A 23,750-nucleotide genomic window follows, 5' to 3' on the forward strand; every position below is an offset into this window, starting at 1 on the left:
CACACTTCAAACCAGAACACAACGATACTAATTATGCTTTTGGGTAGTAGAATATGTGATGACTGTGTGGTACCTACCCAGACGGGTTAGCACAAAGCCCTAAAACCAAATAAAACCACTACGTGTGGTCTTTTTCGTAACAATTTGACATTTAATTTTTTCAATTGATGTAGACGTTCGTTACTACGATACGACTTACTTTATACGCCTTATAATATCCCGTATTGTCTGCGATCTGGAAACTAATTGATACGTATAACCTTTTGCGTTGCTATTTATAAAATAGATCCTTTTCATTGCCAGTAAAAATATGTTATAGAAAAAAAATTGTTCTAAACAATGAAAAGATACTCTGAAGCAACTAGGTATACTTTGGGACAATTTGTATTTCAGCCAGTTTTCTTCTTTTCGAATATTTCCTAATCCTTTCCAAACAGCTATATCAACTCCTTTACCTTTGTCCACAATCGTATATAGAAAAAACTACGTTGAAGTCGACTATATAATAAAAAAAAACTTACAACTATTTAATCCGGCTGATCGGAAAGTTATTTGTTATTGACATTAAAACACAACACTTGTAGTTTGTAAAGTAATTTTTTTGCTTACAATAATGATGTTCCTTAGATGGGCGGTGGCATGAGGCGGTGTCGAGCGCTGTACGATTGTTCGGCAGACAACGAAGATGAGCTCTCGTTCCGGGAGGGAGAAGTGATCGTGGTTATCAACGAACGCACCGAGGACGACAACTGGATGGAGGGTCAAGTGGAGGGAACTAGTCGACGAGGCATGTTCCCCGTCTCTTTCGTACACATGTTACCCGACTAATCAGAAAGAGACGCATATATGATCAGATGCTTCATATCTTATATCAGTCAGTAACGACGTGTTTATAATAACTACCATGGTGTTTAGCTATATACATAGCTACCACTTTATAGGCATGTCTTGACTATTACGAAAATATCTTACAAAATCCGTATAGAGTTTTGATTCAAAATTAGTATTTCCATAGTCTTTTAGTACAGTCTTTAAAATGAACTATAGATGAGTGTAGCTTATTATGATTCATATCGTTTTTTGAAAAAGATAATTACAAATGATAATATTAGTTAATAAAACATGTGGATTCGGCCATATAACAAAGTGAAAAAATAATAATTTTTAAATTAAATAAAACAGTGAAATACATTTGGCCTAAAGCTTCAGCGTTCAGCGTTCAGTTGAAGAGCTATGAGCTTATTTACTCTAGCATTTTATATTCAGTATATGAATACGGACATCTGTTTAAATAATGCACATTGTTTGGTTGTTATATAATGCAAGACGCTTCTCTGGTACACAGGGCCTCGATGTGGTACACATCTGCACAAACATTGTTTTTATACAAGAATTTTAATACTTCGTACAATTTTTTAATATGACATTTTGGAATATTTTATTCATCTTTTTACACAATTTTAAAATAGTTTTCATAGTAATTTTAATAAAACATTTCAAACGCTCATGTATGCTACAAATTTAGATTATCATTATAATGACTGCTTTTTAGTATTATTGTCATCAAATTGTAACACCAATATTTATAAATAAGTTTTGCCACAAGCTCCGTCCTGATACGGATATTGATTTCAATACAATATTAATATTTTACGAAGTTGTTCATATAATCATTTAATTTAATATCATTGAATATTTAAAAACGCTCAAACTAAATAGCAATTGCTATTTTAAATGGAGAATAAATTTGTCAATATGTATAAAATTTCATTTGATGTTTCATGTAGAAAGTCTGTTATATATATGTCTAAAGACTTTTACAGCTCATATAGTGATTTGCCAAAAAATATATAATAAATGTGATCTTGTAGTTGAAGTTATATATTATATATATGTATATATATATATATTCAACGACAAACTTTGGACCAGTGACCGTTCGTTGTGTAGTTGTTCTCGTAGTTAATGTCTTAGATTGTTGCTACATGTTGCATAGAGATTGTGTTCCTAAGGATACTGTAGGCTGCTTTATTTCGATACAAATTGTATCTTTGTTATAACACAATGAAACGATTTAAAACTTTCAATAAGAAAAAAAACAAACAACGTCACTTTTTTTTTTAATTGTACTTCAGGCAGCGGATAATAGATTGTGACAAAGGAGTTTTTAATAAAACAATATAAAAGTATCGACGTAGCGTATAGTATCCATTAAGACACTAACTTTTGAATCTTGTTATAAATGTTAAATTTTATCAATTCACGAAGAATAAATAAAGGCGATATAAATTCACGCAAATTTGATAGTTGTAAAAAAATTAGCATCGCTATTAATAATTTACATAATGTAATATATTATTGTGATACATTTATCCGCGTACCACACATTCCCTTGTAATTAATAATTTAATTTTTTTTTTTTTTGTATATTAAGTTGGAAAATCCTATCGTATTCATAGCATTAAGATTCGTATACTTGTATAGTTACCTTGATTAACGCACGCGTTGCCATATAACTAGTATTATAAAATCTAAACGATGCGAATTATTTTATTTATATAAAACATCCCTTCGATATTTTTTTTATATTCCGTAGTCATCCAGTGTTTTGTTAATTCGATAGATTTTATTCTATTTAAGAAGATAATGATAAATTCGTGTAAATAGTGTTTTAGTAAAAAAAAAAAAAATTTAATATTATTTCTTAATTTATTGTATTTACATTGATTTTGATGAAATTTACGCGTATTGTCTATATTTCGATATTAATTTCTTGAACCGTATTTATTATACCACAAATATTATTGTGATGAAATATTTTAATGCCATTTCAGCCTGCTTTGAATTATATGCAACTTCCTCAAAAGTTAGGCTAAATTTGACACGAGTTCTAATAAATAATGATCAATTTAAGAAAACGAAGACGTTTTTAAGATATAAAACCCTGTCATATTTAGCTTGTATTTCTGAAGAGGTAATTCATGGTAAGGTTTAGTATGTTACTTATTTAAAAAGTTATGTAACCAAATGATGCTATAGCGCGTAAGATGTTTTATTTTATAATGTAGTATATTAAATGGAGTTGTAGTTGATATAGTTTTTTCTATTGTGCATTACCTGAATGAAAATCTGTATGAATTTATCAATACATCATTTCGATGTCACTTTTGTATTTATTTTGCAAAACCCGTCTACAAGTAATATTTGCAATTTTAATTTTACGAGTGAACGGTTAGAGTATATTTGTATGGAATATCTGAAGGATATATTGATGACTTTTTGAAAAAAAAAGGAAGTATAGCCTGTACGACCGTATTGACTTTTATTGATTAATTCCATGCGACTGGCGTAATATTATGTTCAACCTAAAGCAGTTTAAAATATGGTTAAAGTTCCTTTGAAATAAAAACGTTGCCCCATACGAGCCGAACTTCTTCTGTACGATGGTAAGGGAACACTAATATCCTCTGTGAAACTAAAGAAAAATACAATATAAAAAGTCCTATGTTAAGTCCTCTTATGAAAATTGCGACATCGAAATGATAATCCTGTATGGAAAGGGGTAATTGAAAAGGCGTACAAATATTTTCTGCCTTCCTAATGTTTGTTTATTATCAATGTTTTAAGATTATAGATATTTTTCTCATAGAACGATAGAAAAAGGTAACCAAGTGTGGGGGAAGATATTATACACAAAAATAAAACGTGGTAGAAATGAAAACATATTTATTTAGTATTAATTTCCATTTTTTATCTACAATGTCGCATCTGCAGTTTATCTATATCTAATAAAAATACAGAAATATTTTTCGGTATTTAGATGTGATATCCATCTCATATGAATGTTATATTTATTTTAGAGTTGTAATTGGTACACTTTCAGAATTCTGACAACGGCGTTTTTATTGTCATTGGTGTGGTGATGAGCGACTAAAAGCAATACTAAAAAACTTCCCAATGGGAACATTTTTGAGTCTTCATATTTTGCTAGTTAAATATCTGCTTCTTTTTACATTAATAATATCATTGCTTATTATAGATAATTTAGTAAATAAGCTAAAAATACTTATATGAATTAAAATAATAAAATCATCTTCACAAACTACTTTTGTTATACTTATGTTTATTGATATACATATACACATAAAACGTATCGTAACTAACTTTTTCTTTTGTTAGTTAAAATCAAAATCCTATTATTATATAGCTCTGACACCCGGGGCTTAAAAAATAGAATAATACTGAGGCCGTGGATACGTAAGGTGAGGGACTCGCTTATCCTATTTTAGAGAGCCCTGAGTAGGACGGTAATCGAGAAGGCCTCGCGCTGCCATATGCATAAGCGAGAAGTGCGAGAAGGCCCATATGAGGCGAGCACCGTCAAGCCACTAGGGAAACACAATAGAAGAGGGGCTGTAGATACCTTTTATCGACACTACACGATCCCGCAGCCTTTCCGTGCCGAGGACGGCCATTGCAGTGGGTACAGTCCTGTTATATAACCCGGTTCCTGCTCCAAGGGAGCCGAGTACCTTTCTTTCTTTCTTTTTCACGCTGAAAGAATAAGTTTCTAAAATACCTCAAAACTCGCAATCATAAGCACACTACACACATGTTTTAAATCTCATTTACATTTGTTATGGAATACAACATTCTCTACAAAATTCGTTTCAAGCTATTTTTTACGTATTATTCGTTTTTGAGAGAGATCGCGAATTGTAACCTTCCATGGCAATTCTATTTTGGAAAAAATGACAACTGACAGATCGACGATTTTAAAAATGTAAACATTAATTTTAGATTTTATAATATTTTTTATTAGTATTGCATAGTTTGTTCCTTAAACGATTTTAAGATGTACAAATGAAAAGATCATCATTGTGAAAGTCAAATACTAAACGATAGCAAGTAGATAGCTAAAAACATGTTTTCGAGTTACCGTTATCGAATATTATGTCAATTTATTATCAGTAGGTACCTTTGAAATATAAGTATATAGTACGTATGCAAATAACAATTATTTTCTTTTATATAATAAGTGAATGTGGAATGTCTTAAGATAAGCTAACATTGAATATTTTGATATCTTAATACTTAAAATTTGCGTTTTTTCGTCATGGCTGCACGTAAAAGAGTATTTGATTTATTAAGAACTATTAACGTTGCAACGTAAGTATTTTGATTATTCTTTTCTATTTATATCTCAGTTATACAAGTAGTGAGGCAACTTTTAATGGCATCAAATTTATTTAGAATAAACGTAAATGTCAGTTGTAAATTTACATGTTAAAATAACAATTTTTTACGAAGTAATAATTAAGTATGTGTCTTTGTGTTTTAGGTGTCAATGTCCTGCACACAGCCACACAGGAAACTTTCAAGTTACACATTCAACATCATCAAAAGACTATGCGTTTGAGGTAAAATCCTTGTTAAATGAAATTTGTAGCACTTTTCATAATATGTTCAAATTCAATTCAAGTGCGCATTTTCTTCCACTTAACAGGTTTATTGTAATCCCACAATGTCATATAATAATATAATATAATAAAAAATATAATATTGTTAACCTAGCATTATTAATGTGAAAAAAAACCACATTAAATATATGTATAGATAACCTCTCCCTTCTTTGAAGTAAAAAAGACATTTATTAGTATATACTATTAAATTATTTTAATGAATTCTGAAGTAATAAAATTGAAAGGTGGACCATATTTCTATGCGACTAGAAAAACTGTGTTTGTGTGCTATTTTGTCTTAGAATGATTACGAAAAATACCAGTATTGTGTTATGAATTCTTTCATGTATGTTGCCTAACTAAAAAAATATTGTTTCATTAAATTTAAATCTCATTAAACCAGCATTAGATGTGATCCATAGTAAAATTAGTTTCACTCACAAATTCACTAAAAAAATACTTCCAAATATTTTACTTTATGACGGGTTATTGAAATACACCATTGTTACTGTTTTATTTAGTTTCCAATTTTATTTAATTAATTAGATGTTATTCGTGAAGTAATACCAATTATAAATTACACACATCTATGTAATGCATTTATTATTATTATTATATTATTATTATATTATTATTATATGAGGTTATTATTTTTAATATAAAATGAATTTTTAATTTCAGATAAAATGTTCCACAGTGAGGTATGGACTGGGTGTTACAAAAGAAGTTGGTCAAGACCTAGTCAATTTGGGGTCAAAAAATGTCTGTGTCATGACTGATTCCAATGTTGTAACTTTAAGTCCTATGAAGGCGGTTCTAGATTCTTTGACAAAAAATGGAGTTAACTATAAAGTGTACGATAAAGTCAAAGTAGAACCTTCTGATTCAAGGTAAATAATGTTTTTTTTTTTATTTAATTAGATTGTATAAAATTATAAAGTAATGCTGTGGCTTATGTAAAACTGTTAAAGCATAGTGGCAGTATATGGCTTTGTCTTTGTCTGACACATAAGATGTGATCATGACTATGTAATATTCTCACATAATATTTTTAAAATATGTAAATTCATACATGAAGTACTGTTTTATTTACATTAAAATTTCTGTTTTTCAATATTGTAAATGATTTTTAATTTTCAACATTTTGTTATCTTTTAAATTTATTGAACATGGATATACTATATTGAAATTTATGGATTAGTATAAGATAAGTTTTTTTACCAAACGGTTCTTGGACTTATAATGTTATTAACATTTATACCATTTTAGTTTCAAAGATGCTATCAAATTTGCAAAAGAAGGTGAGTTTGATAGTTTTGTGGCAATTGGTGGAGGCTCAGTAATGGATACTTGTAAAGCAGCAAATCTCTACTATTGTGACCCTAATGCTGAATTTCTTGACTATGTTAACCAACCAGTGGGCAAAGGAAAGCCGGTTACTGTTCAGCTGAAGCCATTAATTGCGAGTGTGTAGTTTTTTTCTTTTTTGTATGAAAAGACATAGAGCAGAGGAATGTGCCACAATGTGAAAGAATCGTGACCACAATTCTATCTAACATTGTCAGGAGAACCCTCCTTGAGGGCCAGAGATATATAATTGTACTGCAAGTGCGTCCAATTCTTCTGATCTATTCTGTTCTAGTTAGGCTTATCTTATTGTATTAAAGAAACTATGTTATAATTTATTGAGAGATGATAATGACATAAAACCACATTCATTGAAAAATATTTCTATTCACATTGCTAGAATATTCTAAATGATTTTTATTAGGGAGTAATGAGACATTTTTGTTTTTTCGCCTGACTTTTATTGTTATATGGTATAAAACAAATCGCTTACATAATTGTGCATGGTACTAGTTAAAGACAAGTGCATTATACGTCTGGGGTAGGAGTTTAAGATCCTTGTGCCTGTTTATTTAATTTTTCTTTTTGCGTGAGTGATCAATTTTTGTAAATTACATTCAAATATACTGTTCATTTCAGACTTTTTATTTAATTTTTGTATTTTTTAATAAAATACAAATATTTTTTTAGTACCAACAACAAGTGGGACAGGGAGTGAGACAACTGGCATGAGCGTTTTCGATTATGAAGAAATAAATGCCAAGACAGGCATTGCACATTCAGCGTTACGTCCGATACTAGCCCTTATAGATCCCTTGCACACACTTACTGTACCCCGAAATGTGGCAATTTACTCGGGATTCGATATATTTTGCCATGCTCTCGAGAGCTTCACAGCCATACCGTATACTGAAAGGGGACCTGCTCCGGAGAATCCGGCTCTCCGACCAGTTTATCAAGGAAGCAATCCGATATCAGATGTTTGGTCTCGATTTTGTTTACAGGTATGATAATATTTGTATACATTGCCCAATTGTTAGACTGCCTACATAAAATATGAAACTCTATTGCCATTGCCAATGTCAAGTGATCTATTTGCTTCGACTACTGCGACTAGCACTGTCGATTCTCGCCCTGATTATTTTTGGAGACGTTGGGTTCTAGCTTATTTATGTTTTCATTTTTAAATGAATTCAAATAACTAAGTATGACATTTATTATTTGTTAAACTACACTCATTTGTTTATTTTATGTTGGCAACATATTTGTGGTGAAATTTTTTAAACACAATGTACCCAATCAACAGGAATATAAATATTTGCTGTTTGTCCTAAAGAGCCTGTGCGTTTTGCATTATAATCGTATTGTATAATAACACATTGCTATAATTATTTTATAGGCGCTTCAAAAATACTTTAAACGTTCAGTGAACAACCCGGACGACATAGAAGCTCGTTCAAGCATGCATCTTGCAGCGACGATGGCTGGCGTGGGTATCGGCAATGCTGGTGTTCACCTTTGCCATGGCTTGGCTTATCCCATCGCTGGAAATGTTAAAACTTATGTGCCTGAAGACTATGGGTTTGTAGTCTTACATTAGTATTAATATTTGCTTATTATTGGACCGTTTTTCTGGTTTTGAATTAAAATTACTATTTACTAAAATATCAAAAGAATAATTTCGTTCTATGTCATGATTAGTTTAGTTTCGTTCTATGTCATGATAGATTAGTACTGAAAGCCGAGATGGCCTAGTGGTTAGAACGCGTGAATCTTAACCGACGATCGTGGGTTCAAAACCCGGGCAAGCACCACTGAATTATCATGTGCTTAATTTGTGATTATAATTCATCTCGTGCTTGACGGTGAAGGAAAACATCGTGAGGAAACCTGCATGTGTCTAATTTCATTGAAATTAGACATGTGTATTCCACCAACCCGCATTGGAGCAGCGTGGTGGAATAAGCTCCAAACCCTCTCCTCAAAAGGGAGAGGAGGCCTTAGCTCAGCAGTGGGACATTCACAGGCTGTTACTGTTACTGTTACTGTCATGATTAGTTACTAGATTCCGCCCACGTATGAGGTGTGTTGGGTACCCTATGTATTTTTCTGTACCCTTGATAATATGTATGCAAAGTTTTTATAATGATAAGTTGAGTGGTTAAAACGTGAAAGTGTAACAAACCAATAGACAAACAAACTCACTTTCTAATTTATAATATTAGTATAATTAACTTCTATACAAAATAGTCTTTCGTTAAAACATTTTAAAGTGTTGATGGGCCAGTAATAAATAATCGTGACTTAACAGTTCACATATATAATGATAATTAGTTAATTTGTAAAGATTAGTGACGATGTTTTAAATACAATTTTCTTTTTTTTAATTTTTGTTATATATATATATATATATATATATATATATAACAACCTGTGAATGGACATTCACTGCTGGGCTAAAGGCATCCTCTCCTTTTTTTTTTGAGGAGTTGCTTTGTAGCTTGTTCCACCACGCTGCTTCCCCATTCAACATTATGTTATTATTAATGTTGAATAGGGAAAGCTACAGATAACAATGTGTCTTTTTCTTTCAAATGTCAAAATAATGATGATAGAAAGAGAAAAAATAATGTTTTATTAAACACGGTCAATAAATAATTAAAATAATCCTATTGAAAATTCAAATGTATTTTCAGTTACCGATAGTCGACCATTTGAACTAACTGTAGTGTAGCTTAAAAAAAAATTCCGAGATGGCCCAGTCGTAAGAACGAGTGAATCTTAACCGATAATCGTGGGTTCAAGCCTGGGCAAGCACCACTGAATTTTCATGTGCTTTGTTATTATAATTCATCTCGAGCTTGACGGTGAAGGAAAACATCGTGAGGAAAAGTTTACCATTGGAGCAGCGATAAGCTCCAAACCTTCTCCTCAAAAAGGGAGAGGAGGCCTTAGCCCAGCAGTGGGACATTCACAGACTGTTACTGTAGTGTAGTTAATAACTCAAAGTTTGTATGGTCACACACCTAGTCTATTCCAATTACAGGAGTAAATACAGATAAACAACTGTGACATTGAATATACGCTATTGGTCGAGATCTAGAATAATCTATGATTTTTATTATGGATTCGCGAAAAAATGGCGTCTTGAATGCCGGCGAAGTTGATATGGTAACTTTGAAAGTAAAATTAAAGCTGACAAGTAGTTAAATGGAATAGTGTTGGGTTTTAAATAAAGATATTTTTATCAAGAAACGTTTGTAGTCCATAAGCAGAGCTATTGGCAAATTGCATGGAATTTTTAAATGTTTAACTTGATTTCTTCGATTGAAATAGGGTGTAATTTATTTAAACAAAATTTGTATACTTGGATAAATAATAAAATTGCCTTCAATTCAGATCTGACCCGATCATACCACACGGGTTGGCAGTAACCGTGACAGCGCCAGCTGTATTCCGTTTCACTGCCGCAAGCGATCCTGACAAGCATCTCGAAGCAGCACAGCTCCTCGGCACTGATATATCTGGGAAGAAACAAGCGGATGCTGGCAACGTCCTCGCTGATACTATTCTAGGATATATGGACAAACTGAGTATTGGGAATGGTCTGTCAAGTTTGGGGTACAATGTGGAGGATATTCCAAAGTTGGTTAAAGGAGCCTTACCTCAGGTAAAAACAAACTTCTTCATATATATGGTTTTCAATTCTCAGAATCAAAATGGAATGACTTTATATAATTGTCTTGAGTATTTTATTATAATAATATAAATAGTTATTATATATTATATATTTAATATTATAAATATTTATTAATTTCAATGTCGTCATGGTAAATTTAATATAATAGTAGTCTTGGTGTGGTTTTTGTTATTACTTTTTCATTTAATGTTTATTCAATTGTTTTTACTTTGACGTTATGACTTGTTTTTGGAATATAAAATTGTTTAAAGCACGTTTTTTGCCTAAAACGTCATTAAATTAATATTTATAATAACAAATGAGCTTTACATGATTCCGAATATTAATTTAAGAATAATTAAACTACTGGATGTGAAAGCTTAGTTGAAAAGTTATTAACTAAATTTTGAAGTAATAGGGAAAAATAATTTGACTCAAATAATCAACATAAATAAAAGTTTTTTTTCAAATGAATGAATAATTATTGCAATTGTTGTTGTTTCAGCATCGTTTGCTTAAAATAGCCCCCGTACCACAATCTGAAGAAGATTTAACGAAACTTCTAGAGGACTCCTTGACTATATACTGATTGTTATTAATAAAACAATTAAAATAATAGTTGTTGTTACTGTTACCAATTTATTCAATGTTATCAATAAAAGAATATAACAATTAAGGTTTAATTTTTATTAATTATAAGTACATAAAATAATACCTATCAACTAATTTGTATAATATATAATTATGTATATCTTACATTAATTTGTTGTAATTTCATTTCAAAGTGTTACTTTCTTCTCTATAATCATAAGACAAGCGCTAGATTTAAAGATACGGAAGTTTTATTGTTCAGAAAAATCTTGAAGGCACTTAATGCATGCATAATTTTTGAGATATGTAGATTGTTTTGACTAGCGCTTATATCTATCACTTACTGCTTAAATAAAAGTTAACGCAGTTGTTAATTTAATTGCTTAGAAAGATGTTAATTTGTACCGTTTACACCGCCTCAGGAACAATATTGCTGTGGTGGAATGGACTACTTTCGTACGACATGTTAGATGCCTTCACAGCAACGTTGTGTAGGGGCGCGTAGCGGTTCAGTTTTGGCGTAGCTGGACCCGTGAGGTCCTCCGAAAGTTGTTGGTACACTAATCCGCAGTCCTTCTTTGTACGACCTTGATGGCTCATGGCCGCAATTATGGCACTGTTGTATCTTATTTGCTTGTTCCTTTTAGTGCATACGAGCATTACAACTTTACCGATTACGATCAAAAGCAGCATTGCTCCCAAAATGGCAATTAACATTGGCCATAGATAGTCGTAGTGGCCATGCTCCTCGTCTTTCACGGACGATTGAACGTATACTTCTGGTTCGAGATCATCATACATGTTATCGTTTTCTAGAAGCTTAATGTCGATCTTCATCCTGTCTTCATTTTGTGATTTTTCTATCGGTTTAGGAGTAGTGGATGTCGGTTTTTCGATTAGTTTTACTTTGAGATCAACGTTATCATCCTCTTCGTCATAATCTTCACCCGACTCCTCTTCCTCTTCTTCGCCATCTTCTTCTTCGTCTTCGGCGTCAGTATTGTCGTCATCATTAACCATTTTTGTATCGTCAGCGATCTTACCGTCGTCGAGAGTATCTTTAAGGTCAAAGTTTCCATCAGCATCCTTATCGATTCTTTCCCATATTTCTTCGTCTGATACTGATGGCAAGGGTTCAACGGGATGTGGCATTGGAGTACCACAAGTTTTGTGTGTAAGGAATTCCCAACTATAGCTGCCATCCTCCTCTTTAACGTCTTCAGATAAGTTTGCAATACTGGCAGTGTTAGCATTGGGTGAAACTTTATGGTTACTGAGCCAAGTCATAAGGTTCTCAAATTCACGGCTACAAGCTAATAAGTTGTTACTTACATCAAGAGTACGTAGTTTCTTCAAAGTATCCATTTCTGTTTGTTTAATTTCTACAATTCTGTTATGTGATACGTTTAAGAAACTCAAATTGTTGAGAAGGGTTGACGGTTGGTTCTTTTCTACTTTCCAGAGACTAGTTAGCTCCGCATGACTCATGTCTAACCATGTAAGCATTGGTGTATGAACGAACACTTCGGCGGAAAGTACTTTAAGAGGGTTTCCTTGCAGATTCAACTTTCCAAGATCCTTGTTTTTCTCAAATACTTTACTATCAAGTGTGGTCAAGTAATTATATGACAAATTAATTTCAATTAATTTTGGGCTGCGAGAGAAAACACGGTTGCTAATTGATTTTATTTTGTTTCCAGATAGGTTTATTTGTGACAGCGCTGTAAAGGTTTTAAGCGAATCGTCGTATATCTCTTCTAGTCCACAGTTGGACGCATCGAACAAATAAATGTTGAATTGTTCAGCAGAGCAGTTGAATCCTTCGACGGGTAAATGCTTAAGGTTTACGTTATTGGAAATTTTGAAAATATCTAATTCAATATTCTCTTTGATCAGAATGCTGGAAATGAAGTCCAAATTATTGTAGGAGAGATCCAGGTAGTTTAACTCGACTAATTTGTGGAAAGCTTGATTGTGGATTTTTTCAATACTATTTCCGCTAAGATTAAGATTGGCTATATAAGTCATGCCATTAAACATAGACGGTCCAACGAATTTAATCTCGGTTTGACCAGCATTTAAAGTTAGTAAGTCCGAAATTTGAAGTCCATAAACTGAGTCGATTGGGTTTCTTTGAATATGAAGCGTCGCAAGTTCCGTATTTTCAGAGAAAATGTCATCAGGTAGGGATCGGAGGTTATTATCGCTTAGGTCTAATTCCTCCAAGTCAAGTAGAGATTTAAATGTATCGGCTTCCATATCAGACAGATTATTTCCGGCTAGGTTTAAGTACATTACACCAGGCATATTCTTGACAGTATTAGCAGTAATGTATTGCATGTTACAATAAGAAACATCAAATTCTTGAACTGAAGAAGCATTTAGAAAGTACTCATCAGAACCAGGTGCGGGAAACTTAAGGGGGTTGTTTGAAAGAGTTAATAGTAACAGTTTCTTATTAGTAGCGAACGTCTCAGGGTGTAAACTGGTGAGTTTATTGTTCGACAAGTTCACAGCGTAAAGTTCATGCAATCCATGGAAGGCATTGGCTCCAACAGAAACAATAGTGCTGTTTACGATTTTGATTGTGGCAATTTGGTGAAGACCTAACTTTTTGAATATAAAGTCATCCAGTCGGATGGGTGTTTCGGAATTGTCAATTACAAGGTCAGTGATATCGTCCCCAAATTTCTGTGTACCCATTTCTAGACGGTTGCACTTCGCTGTTCTGTATCCTTGGGATACAGTACATATGCAATCTCTGGGGCACGGTCTGTCTTCATTGAAGAGCACTTCCTGGTCATCTGCGGAATCGTAATCTTCATATTGGAATAGGAAATTTTCAGAGTCTTTGTTGTCTTTCTTTGCAGTTTTGTTAACGGACTCTGAGATTGCAAGTGCACACACTGCCAGGAGCAGTATTAACTCCTGGGACCTAGCCCCCATGTCGTAGCGAACTCTGAAAAGAAAACATAACTGTTATCGTCACGTTCAAATGCAACTTAAATTACAAAACACAGGTAACAGATTACAAGGCGTATATTGGCAATGGTACCTATTACGAAACAATGCTGCTTGTTGCTTGGAAAAAATTAAATGTTGTTTCTTTTGTATTTTTAATTACATTACAAAAAAATACTCAATTAAAAGATAAAGCGCAATTATAAGGCAAATGTAGCTATTTTTGCACAAACACACTATCAATATGTACAAACAGATGTTTCGATACGTCACATGAATAACTAAATATATGGGCGATTGTACATATATATCGATAAACCTATAATTATAATCACACGTGAGCCAAAACTCAGTTACGCTGTGTGCGCAATTTATGTTGAACAACTACTAACAAAGACGTTCGTATGATTGACATTTATGTAGGTTTTTTTTAACGTATTATTTGTAAAGAAACGTTACTTAGTTTTCATTTTGTATCAATATACAAACACATAACTTAAAACAGATGTCGCTCGACTGACCACGTGAAATCTTATATGCGCACTATTCATCTGCAAATATTCCAGTTTTTATGTAATTATGATCTTTATCAGTCAACATAATATTTATTATTTAAATTACGCCTGCTGTTAACTGATGCACAAAAATCATCAAAAACAGATCGGTAGGTCATCATTTAATTTCCAAGTTTCGTTCAAAAAGTCGATATTTTTAAAATATCCTTTATCAAACTAATATTTTTATTTTTAATTAATTATGATTAAAACATAATCATCTATACTTTACACGCCTCAACGCTGTAATATGAATGTAGTACCAGTGTTCTTCTTGAAAAGGAAATGTCTCCATACCTTAATAACTGAATAAACTGGGAAAATTAACTCATAGACTCAAGTTATTAGATTAAAATCAACCACTTTTACTGGTGGTAGGGCTCGTCTGGGTAGCTACCACCCACTCATCAGATATTCTACCGCAAAACAGCAGTACTTGGTATTGTTGTGTTCCGGTTTGAAGGGTGAGTGAGCCATTGCAATTACAGGCACAAGGGACATAACATCTTAGTTCCCAAGGTTGTTGGCGCATTGGCTATGTAAGCGATGGTTAACATTTCTTACAATGCCAATGTCTATGGGCGTTCGTAACCACTTACCATCAGGTGGCTCATATGCTCGTCCGCCTATCTATTCTATTAAAAAAAATAACCAAATGTTACACAACAGCCTTACAGTATGAAAAATCTTTTTATCAAATAAGATGTATAAAAACAATTACAAATCGATGTTTTAATGGTTTTTTAAACAAAACTTCGACTACATATCAAATATTTATATCGAGGACGTAAATAAGTATGTTTTAATGATATACATTTATATAAATAGGCGTCGTTAGTTGATACAAGTAGGTTGTTTTACAACAACAATATTTAACACAAACTAATGCGTCACATAAGTGTTTATGTCGAACATCAACCAGTTATATAATGTTTAAAAAACTTAAGAATTAATTATAATCTATAATAATAATTTAATCAGCATCACTACCTAATTAAATGTAGTAAAAACGACCAAAAATGGACAACCTAATACAAAATAAGAAGTTAAAATGAAAACAAATTAATGGTTGTTTAGAACCCTACTAGGACACGCAAATTATTTATTTTACTTTTATTTAACATTCAAAGACAATTTGGATGAGATTTGATTTTGGAATACTTATATTTCTTAATTTTTTTTTTTCAATTTTGAAAGAATAAATGACAAACTTTCTGGAACGGATTGTAATCTAATATCTCTGATTAGGTACAACTGTCCGCTATTATAGAAAGTCGTAATACTTTCACGTCGGGTCGGTCATATAATGCAGAACTACAAAATAGTTAATTTGTCACCGCTCGAAGTAGCATCGAAATCGTTGGTAAAATTTGTAGTACATAACGTTTAATGTTTTCAGTGTTTTCTTTATATCAATTAATATTCGAAAAGATATACATTTATTTAAAAAACTTTTAGAATGTCATTATAAAAAAATATCTTGTCAGCTAAACGTCAATGAATGACCGGTTTCGAATGTAGATTCGAAAAAAATCAGCAAGAATATTAGTTCAATTTGTATATTATTTATGAATATAAACGTACATAAAATTATATATATGTATTACTGGGTGTTTTTTATATAGATTCGAAAACCTTGCCCAAGGCTACATTGACTTTTGAAGTTGAGATCTAGGTGAAGTTGAAACTTGTTATTAGTTTTAATAATACGTTAATACCTTCTAATTAGATATGCTTCGTAAAAACTACCAAGCGTGTACGTTAAAAGCACTTCGGATAATTTCGCGAATAAACTATTCAGTTTCATCGAACGTGTATTTTTATGATTCTAGAAAATCTAAACGATATTTTAACTTCCATATTTAAATAAATTTTATATTTAACCTTCTAGCTAGGCTCACGGTTTCGCACGGGTTAAATATGGGTCTATGAAACTATTACATTAAAGGCCTAACATACAGAAAAAATCTAGGTTTTTTAAACATACAATCATTCATTTTTATTTATACAGACAGTGACATATGTACCTACAATAATGCCACACATAACTTTATACGAATATTTTTATTGAACATAAGTGAAAAACATACAATAACATTACGATCTCTTCGTGCCAGTAATATCATAGAGCTCTAAGATAAGATTAGATAACCGATACTCAGCTATGTACTCTCAACTATACATAACTTATAAAGCAAAATGTACAAAATGATTTTTTGTCGAAGATTTTTTTTTTATTTTACTATATATAGTTATCTTGTACAGAAATATTATTTTGAAATCTTTATTAGTCATATTCCTCGATCCTTTTTCATAAATTCTATGAGCTCTTTGTTCTGAACACAAAGAATATCAAAACAATAAAATAGTTGGTTAGCATTAGTGTATTTGTATTGCACCTTTAATATTTAACTAAATTATTGTATGGTTCAAAAACAAGTTCGATCGTATAAAATATATTATTTTTCGAATAATTTACGTCTACATTTTTATGTTTTTATTCCGTGTAATTACAAAACTTGGATATAACATTTCAGATTCTATACTTGGCATCGCTTGAGTAAAAAAGAGTGGTTTGCAATTCTTACGATGCCAGTGTCTAGACGAAGGTAACCATTTACCGTAAATATCCCGTTTGCCAGTCTGCCTTCCTAAAATTTATAAATAATTTAAAAAAAAAACATGAAAACCCGAAAAAAGCAAAAGAACATATAATGAAATATTTTAGTAGGAAAAAAAAGTAAATATATTTTACCACACGGTTTATAGTTTTTCTAAAGATGTAATATATTTATATACCTACTTGTTGTTTTATGTTACACTGCGATGACTTGCAAATGTTTTAATTTTATTAAATAAACGATACATGTTGTCTGTGAAAAATATATGTGTATAAATTATGAGCAGGTGTGACCGAAATGTGGCGAGCAGAAGCGTCCGCATCTGGATGGTAACATACTTTGCAAAACCAGCTGATGTAGGCAAGGTGGGCGAAATAACCAAATCGGGAATATATCGCATTAACTTTCCTACAATTGTTCATAAAACCGTTTTTTTTTTATTATAACATATTTACAAATAACAAAACAAAGGACCTATTAAACTTTTATATGTCAAATAGTTCTTGAATATCGAAATATTTAAACAAACTAAGTTTCAAAAATGGATTGTTATAATAGTGCATTTTTATGAAAAAAGTTTTTATTGCAAGTGAAATTATATGCAATAATAGCATCAAACCGTGTGGAATACTAATCCACCGATAAAATAAGTGATTAACTTTGCATACAATACGCGGACCTACATTGAAAGAGCGTGCAAAAATGCATATCGCGATTACTATTACCGGATAGATGACCGATATAATACTGTTTATAATATTTCCGACTTTATTTTTAGTTGTGTGCGAATGTTACGTAGGGTATATAAATATACAGATATATATTTTATCTATGTAAGTTTTTTTATTGTATTAGGTAGGCAGATTGGTAATTGGGCCGTCTCATGGTGGTGGCCACCACCGCTATACTAAGTATGGCTACTTGGCGGTAGAATATATGAGTGAGTGCTATCTAACTACCCAGGCGGGCTTGCAAAGCCTAGCACCAAGACAGAGTTATGAACGTGCCCATATCCCACAGGTTTGGGGGGACGGCGCAGTGTGGATTTTATGTGGGTTGGTTACCAATTACTATACGAAATGGTAGAGGCGTTTATGATTGTTAGTTGCCTTCAGTTCCCATTATTCTGCTCTTACGACAATCTTTGACGTCGACTGAGACTTTGACTCTAATTGAGATTAAACTAGATATTATTTTATATGTTTTTGTTTTTTTCTTTCACTCACGCCTCATGAAGAAAGAAACACTACGCACCTTATATGGGAATTATCAAGAAATCCTCCGAAATATTTATTAGCCAGGCCTCTTATTAAGCGTTATTTAAGTGATAATAATAAATCTTAATGTATAGCGTTGACTTAATTTTTTTGACGAGCCGTTTGGCGTGGTTGGTAGGTACCTGCCTTTCACGCCGAAGGTTGTGGGTTCGATTCCCACCAATGGCAGACATTTGTGTACATGTCTGTTTGTCCTGAGTCTGGGTGTAATTATCTATATAAGTATGTATTTACAAAAGAAAAGTAGTATATGTAGTATATCAGTTGTCTGATTTCCATGGCACAAGCTCTGCTTAATTTGGGATCAGATGGCCGTGTGTGAATAAAGTCCCAGAATATTATTATTATTAATTGTCCCGAAAGAACATAATTGCAGCAATGAGCAATGTCATGAAGAAGTTTAGAGAATAAACGTTAAATTACAATCAAAGTACACCAGTGGCGCATATTTTTATCTACATATACACTTTATATTCTGGAAATTTCAAAGTCCACAATCGTAATGCTAATACATTGCATGACAATAATCTGTATATAATAACGCAATATTTAGCAACAATTATCAGTTTTAAGTTACAAGTAGAACCTTCCAAGTTGTTCTCCGACAGTGGGTGTGACGCCTACGAGAACAACATTTCGACTGCAATACATATTTATATTTATCACAAACAGTAATCCGACTCGCGACTTTTGACTAGCTTATGCTAAGCAACTAAGTATTAAGTAGATCCATTTTTTTAATAAGGAGCTTTTTCACATGCCACTTATTGGTAAATGGTTACTACATATACATTGGGTCTGCGACAAATATTAATTTAACGATTCCTGGGATTCCATGGGATTCCTTATATCCTTATATCATAGGATTATATAATGTTATGTCCTTTGTGCCAGTAATTACACTAGAATACTCTTTAAACCGAACCAAAATACAAATAAATCAGTTATGGTAGAGTAACTGATTTATTTGTATACTATATGATATATTTTGTATATTGGGTGGTACCTCATAAGCTTGCTCATAGCCCTACCACCAAGTAGTAGTGTTAATTTTATGTTAAAACTAAAATTAAAATAGTGGGGATTTAAAAATGAATTTATTAAAATAACAATTAATCAAATAATACATTAACTGTTATAGAACACACCAGACGGACTTGTACTGAGCCATGTCACCAATTCGGATAGAATTTCAGAAGATAAACAATAAAAAAATACAACCAAAATAAAACATTTATATGTATTTATACTCAGTTTAGGATTAATCAATTATAAATGAAATGCAATGTACAGTCTTTTTTATATATTATTAAAATGAAAATTAATTTATCCGTAAAAATATCGTTAGTGTGTACTTTAGAAATGAAGAGAGAATTATTTGTCTTATATCTAGTGATGTATTTGTTTTGCTGATTATTAAGAGCGCCCTTAAAGCAAAATTTTAGATTTTACTTGCGTGTATATACTTTTTCTACAACGGTGCCGATCTTTGTATTCTATTGTTTTTTTATATTCGTATTGCTCACAAATTATTCTGAAGAACATATAAGGTAATTAATACAAAGCGTTATCAATCCGTAGTTCTCTCGTCTCAACAGCGCCGAAGCGACTGATTTGATTTTTCGCGGAAAGAAAAGGTACTAAACGTCAAAAGTTTTTTAATCATTATAAAAATAAATATATTTATAATAAGTATAACAATAGCATTATGACTATAAATTAAAAATGTGTAAAGATTAAAGGACATTTCGTGTTTTTTTTTTCTACCAAGAAAATGTTATTGTTACATTACATAAAACATTGTATTTTTAAGTTAGAATTGAATTTACAAGATATCAAATAATACAATTAGCAATTTTGCTTTATACCAGATACCAGCCGTTTCGAAATGGTTATTTATTATGATATAAAACATATTACAAAATAATTTAGAGCAAAGTGATTTCTTCGACGATTTTATATACCCTGCCAAGTGCTATTACGCGTGGTTTTCATTTAAATTATTCGTTTGTTATTTACGAAACTACTAGACGAAATTAAAAAGATAAAAACACAAGTTTTGTGCTGCAATTTTTCGGGCATTCTGATAAGGAGTAATTTTAACAATACTTAAATTTTAAATAAACATACTTTAATTTTGCAATATTCTTTTATTTATTTATCAAATAGGAAGCCAACATTACATATTCAGAAAAACGTTTGTTATTGCATGTATAAAAATATTTTAAAGAAATATTATATACAATTATAGGCTAACTTAACAATAAAAAAAAATCTAATAGACGAAAAAAAAACAATATTTTATTTACAGTTCACACGAACAAATGATATAATGACATATGAACGCATTATTTGAACATTTTATTGTTTGTTATTGGTGATTATTACATTTTAATTAAGTTACAATAAATATTATTAAATGGAATTCAATAAAATAAGGGAAAACCGAATATAATATGCTAATATTTAAAGTCATATAGAATTCAATATATGACGTATATATTATTATGACGTATGTTACTGGCATGCACATATGAAAAGTATTTAAAATTGCAATTAATTTAAATAAACACACACTTATAACAAAGCAATTTGTTGACTTATGACCTCATCACGTCACTTCTTAGCTTTGCTCGTCATGGTGTGGGTCGTAATGTTTCTTAATAATATTATAATTATCCTAAAAATTGTTGAAACATAAGGTGTAATTTCGGTTATTACAAATTCATGCAATGTTGTGATACAACGCGATACTGACAATGTTTGCAGAGAAGAGCGTAGGAATTTGAGCAAGTCTTGTCACGTGATATTAACCTTTATTCGTTTTGTTGAAGGTTTAAAAGGCTTGGGGATACATAGCCGTGTATGTAGGTATATGTAATACGATGTGTGGTTGGCCACAATATCGGGTGCGTTAACGGCGACCATTTCGTAATTTTAGTCATGTAATGGTATATCGTGTGCTAAGAGATTTAAATTACGGTGCTTTTTACGTCTTTAAATCTTAATGAATAACGGCTTTATGTGTAGAAATTGATTATTGCCATAGATCCAATTGGAACACGTTACGAGTAATTTTGTTCATTTATTTTATATTCTATGTGTCAATAACGACATCACATTACGAAGATACCCGTTTCGAACCACATATATAGCTAATGGCATAACAAAGGTGTTATTTATTTAGTTATTAGTACTTTCTACTTAAAAAATGTTAATAAAATACATACCACTGTCCTTGTTCAGCCACTCGTTTCCTTTGTTAGATGAGACCTGCAAAAAGAACCATATTATTAGGCTATCATATTGAGGATAAAAATAATACAAGAAAATATATATGAAGAAGTTATATTGTAGCGTCAGTTTTTTTTATAGATTTAAAATATAAATATTTCGCGAACATTTAAATGTCTTCTAGATGAAAGTCGTCGTGGGTCACGGTGCATTCAATTTGCAGCGCAAAACGATTTTACTCGAATGTTCTGATAACGGTGTATCGTATAAATACCGCCTGGTATTTAATGTAGTAAATGCGTACACGATATCATTTTAAACATTTCATAAATTCGACACTCAAAACTAAACATTCGCTTATTTCGATAAAAGCGAGCGTATTACGTCAGAGACTATTTTAATAAAAACAGTTGCAAATAATCTAGAGGCAGTTTGAAATAAAAGTGAAACGATTGACTTCGTTGTGGTCGAACAGACGCCTGGGTCAGTGGCCAAGCGATCGATGTGTCCGTTAAATGTTCTATGTATTCTGCAATCGAACATCGATCATGATCTCAGATTTATCGTTAGCCGATGCACCAATACGCCGTGCAATGAAGGCGTGGTTAGTCGCTCGCTAGTATCAAGACTGGTTTTAGTCGAGCCGCCTCGTGTAGCGGTGGAAAATTGTGATTGTAAGTAAATAATATTCATTGCGGATATTTACATCATATGTACTACTTGTTGGAAAACGTATATACTTTAGACGTTAGTTTAACATGTAAACCTATGTATGTGTAAATTTTTATTTGGCTCAGTATATTTATTGAAGAAATTAAATTAGGACTTTAATAGTTATAAGTAGTATCAAGTCCTGAAAATGTTTAATTTTGCCGTGGGAGCGAAAATGATCTGTTCGGCAGGTCAGGGATAAAATCTTTTTAGGATTATTTGGAACCTTGGACGGGTTCTCTAATGTGAGGTTTGGTGAGATAGTATGTAGGTCCTGACCTAAGTACTTTTAAATGTTTAGTACCTTATATTTAAACAACCAAGCGTTATAACAGCACATATGACATCAGCGATTATTATAAGCGTTAAACTAGGATCGCCTTGAATGTAAAAGAAGGTCGTTAATATTATCCGTGATTTGAATAGTAATGCGGCAGACGTTTTGAGGACTGACGTCTCCTGGCGTCAACGCGCCAGTTAGCACTTGATCGAATCTTTAATATATTTCTTGTCTATCTATAATAGTTTTATTATTAGACGCATATTTCCATTAATCGTAAACCGAATGACGCAGATTCAACAGGATAATTGGTTAACACATTATACGAAAATCGATTAATTCGTTTATAATCGGATCGTTTATAGTCGATTATTTTTATTTTGAAGCAAACTATTCGTATTTTCAGAATCGATATTTTTATTTTAAGACAAAGGCATTGTTTTTTATTAACTAGAAAACCAATTAGTGTCAAATCCTGTACAGTGTTACGATGAGATGAACTCAAATATGCGTTCCATAAGAAAAACCACGACGGCCTTGTGTTTTATAGGTACATGATGCTGGGTAATATTTTTTCGTCTCGCTTTGCGCCTGCTTTGTACAGACAACAATAGTTGTGAGCACAAAAGGTGCGGCACTAGAACATGGATGCAAGTACTAAATTACTTAAATTCTATAGTGACTATCTTTCGACGTTTCAAAAGATAAAAGATTCTTTATTCAAAAAATGCTGAAGAAAACGAGGTTAAAATATTTTGGACGAGGTTTTATTTGAGACTAGTTTAGTATAGAAAAAAAAGAACTTTTTATATATTTGTGTTTTGAATATAAAAAGAGCATATATGCAATGTTTAAAAATCACTATTGCAGTGTATTATATATTCATCTAGCACTAGCATTTGCTTGCGGAAACTCTAAAAAAAATCGTTTTAGGCGCTAAGAATTTGGGCTTGTGTTAAAATAAGAATATATAAATGCTATACGTCTGAATAATACTAAAACGTTGATGACAATTTATTAAATTAATTTGTCT

The 23,750-nt window shown here is 31.8% G+C and overlaps 3 protein-coding genes across 13 annotated transcripts in view; 2 read left to right on the plus strand and 1 right to left on the minus strand.

The window, feature by feature from the left end:
- Positions 1 to 3,164, plus strand: part of LOC126780322 (arfGAP with SH3 domain, ANK repeat and PH domain-containing protein) — a 56,896-nt gene extending 53,732 nt beyond the window's left edge. For all 9 annotated transcript variants that reach the window (XM_050504743.1, XM_050504911.1, XM_050505241.1 and 6 more), the window contains one exon: positions 628 to 3,164. In XM_050504743.1, coding sequence (XP_050360700.1) covers positions 628 to 828 — 201 coding nt within the window. In that variant the 3' untranslated portion in view covers positions 829 to 3,164. The remainder of the gene's footprint in view (positions 1 to 627) is intronic.
- A 1,645-nt stretch (positions 3,165 to 4,809) lies between these two features.
- On the plus strand, positions 4,810 to 11,164 carry LOC126780934 (hydroxyacid-oxoacid transhydrogenase, mitochondrial). Of its 3 annotated transcripts, none has more exons than XM_050505644.1 (8): positions 4,810 to 4,970; positions 5,342 to 5,420; positions 6,144 to 6,352; positions 6,732 to 6,928; positions 7,500 to 7,813; positions 8,209 to 8,390; positions 10,209 to 10,479; positions 10,994 to 11,164. In XM_050505644.1, exons 1-8 carry the CDS (start codon positions 4,954 to 4,956, stop codon positions 11,075 to 11,077), a joined length of 1,353 nt encoding a protein of 450 aa, XP_050361601.1. In that variant the 5' UTR covers positions 4,810 to 4,953; the 3' UTR covers positions 11,078 to 11,164. The 3 variants fall into 3 exon arrangements, with proteins under 3 accessions (XP_050361601.1, XP_050361593.1, XP_050361609.1); XM_050505636.1 differs by having other exon boundaries at positions 4,962 to 5,169; XM_050505652.1 differs by lacking the exon at positions 4,810 to 4,970 and adding an exon at positions 5,248 to 5,266.
- LOC126780784 (leucine-rich repeat-containing protein 15) overlaps positions 11,161 to 23,750 on the minus strand; it is a 39,706-nt gene continuing 27,116 nt past the window's right edge. Inside the window, exons 2-3 of the mRNA XM_050505515.1 lie at positions 21,723 to 21,765; positions 11,161 to 14,038 (exon numbers count right to left, since the gene is read on the minus strand). Coding sequence (XP_050361472.1) covers positions 11,488 to 14,025 — 2,538 coding nt within the window. The 5' untranslated portion in view covers positions 14,026 to 14,038; positions 21,723 to 21,765 and the 3' untranslated portion in view covers positions 11,161 to 11,487. The remainder of the gene's footprint in view (positions 14,039 to 21,722; positions 21,766 to 23,750) is intronic.

Source organism: Nymphalis io, chromosome 1, assembly GCF_905147045.1.
Source record: "Nymphalis io chromosome 1, ilAglIoxx1.1, whole genome shotgun sequence".
NCBI lineage: Eukaryota > Metazoa > Arthropoda > Insecta > Lepidoptera > Nymphalidae > Nymphalis > Nymphalis io.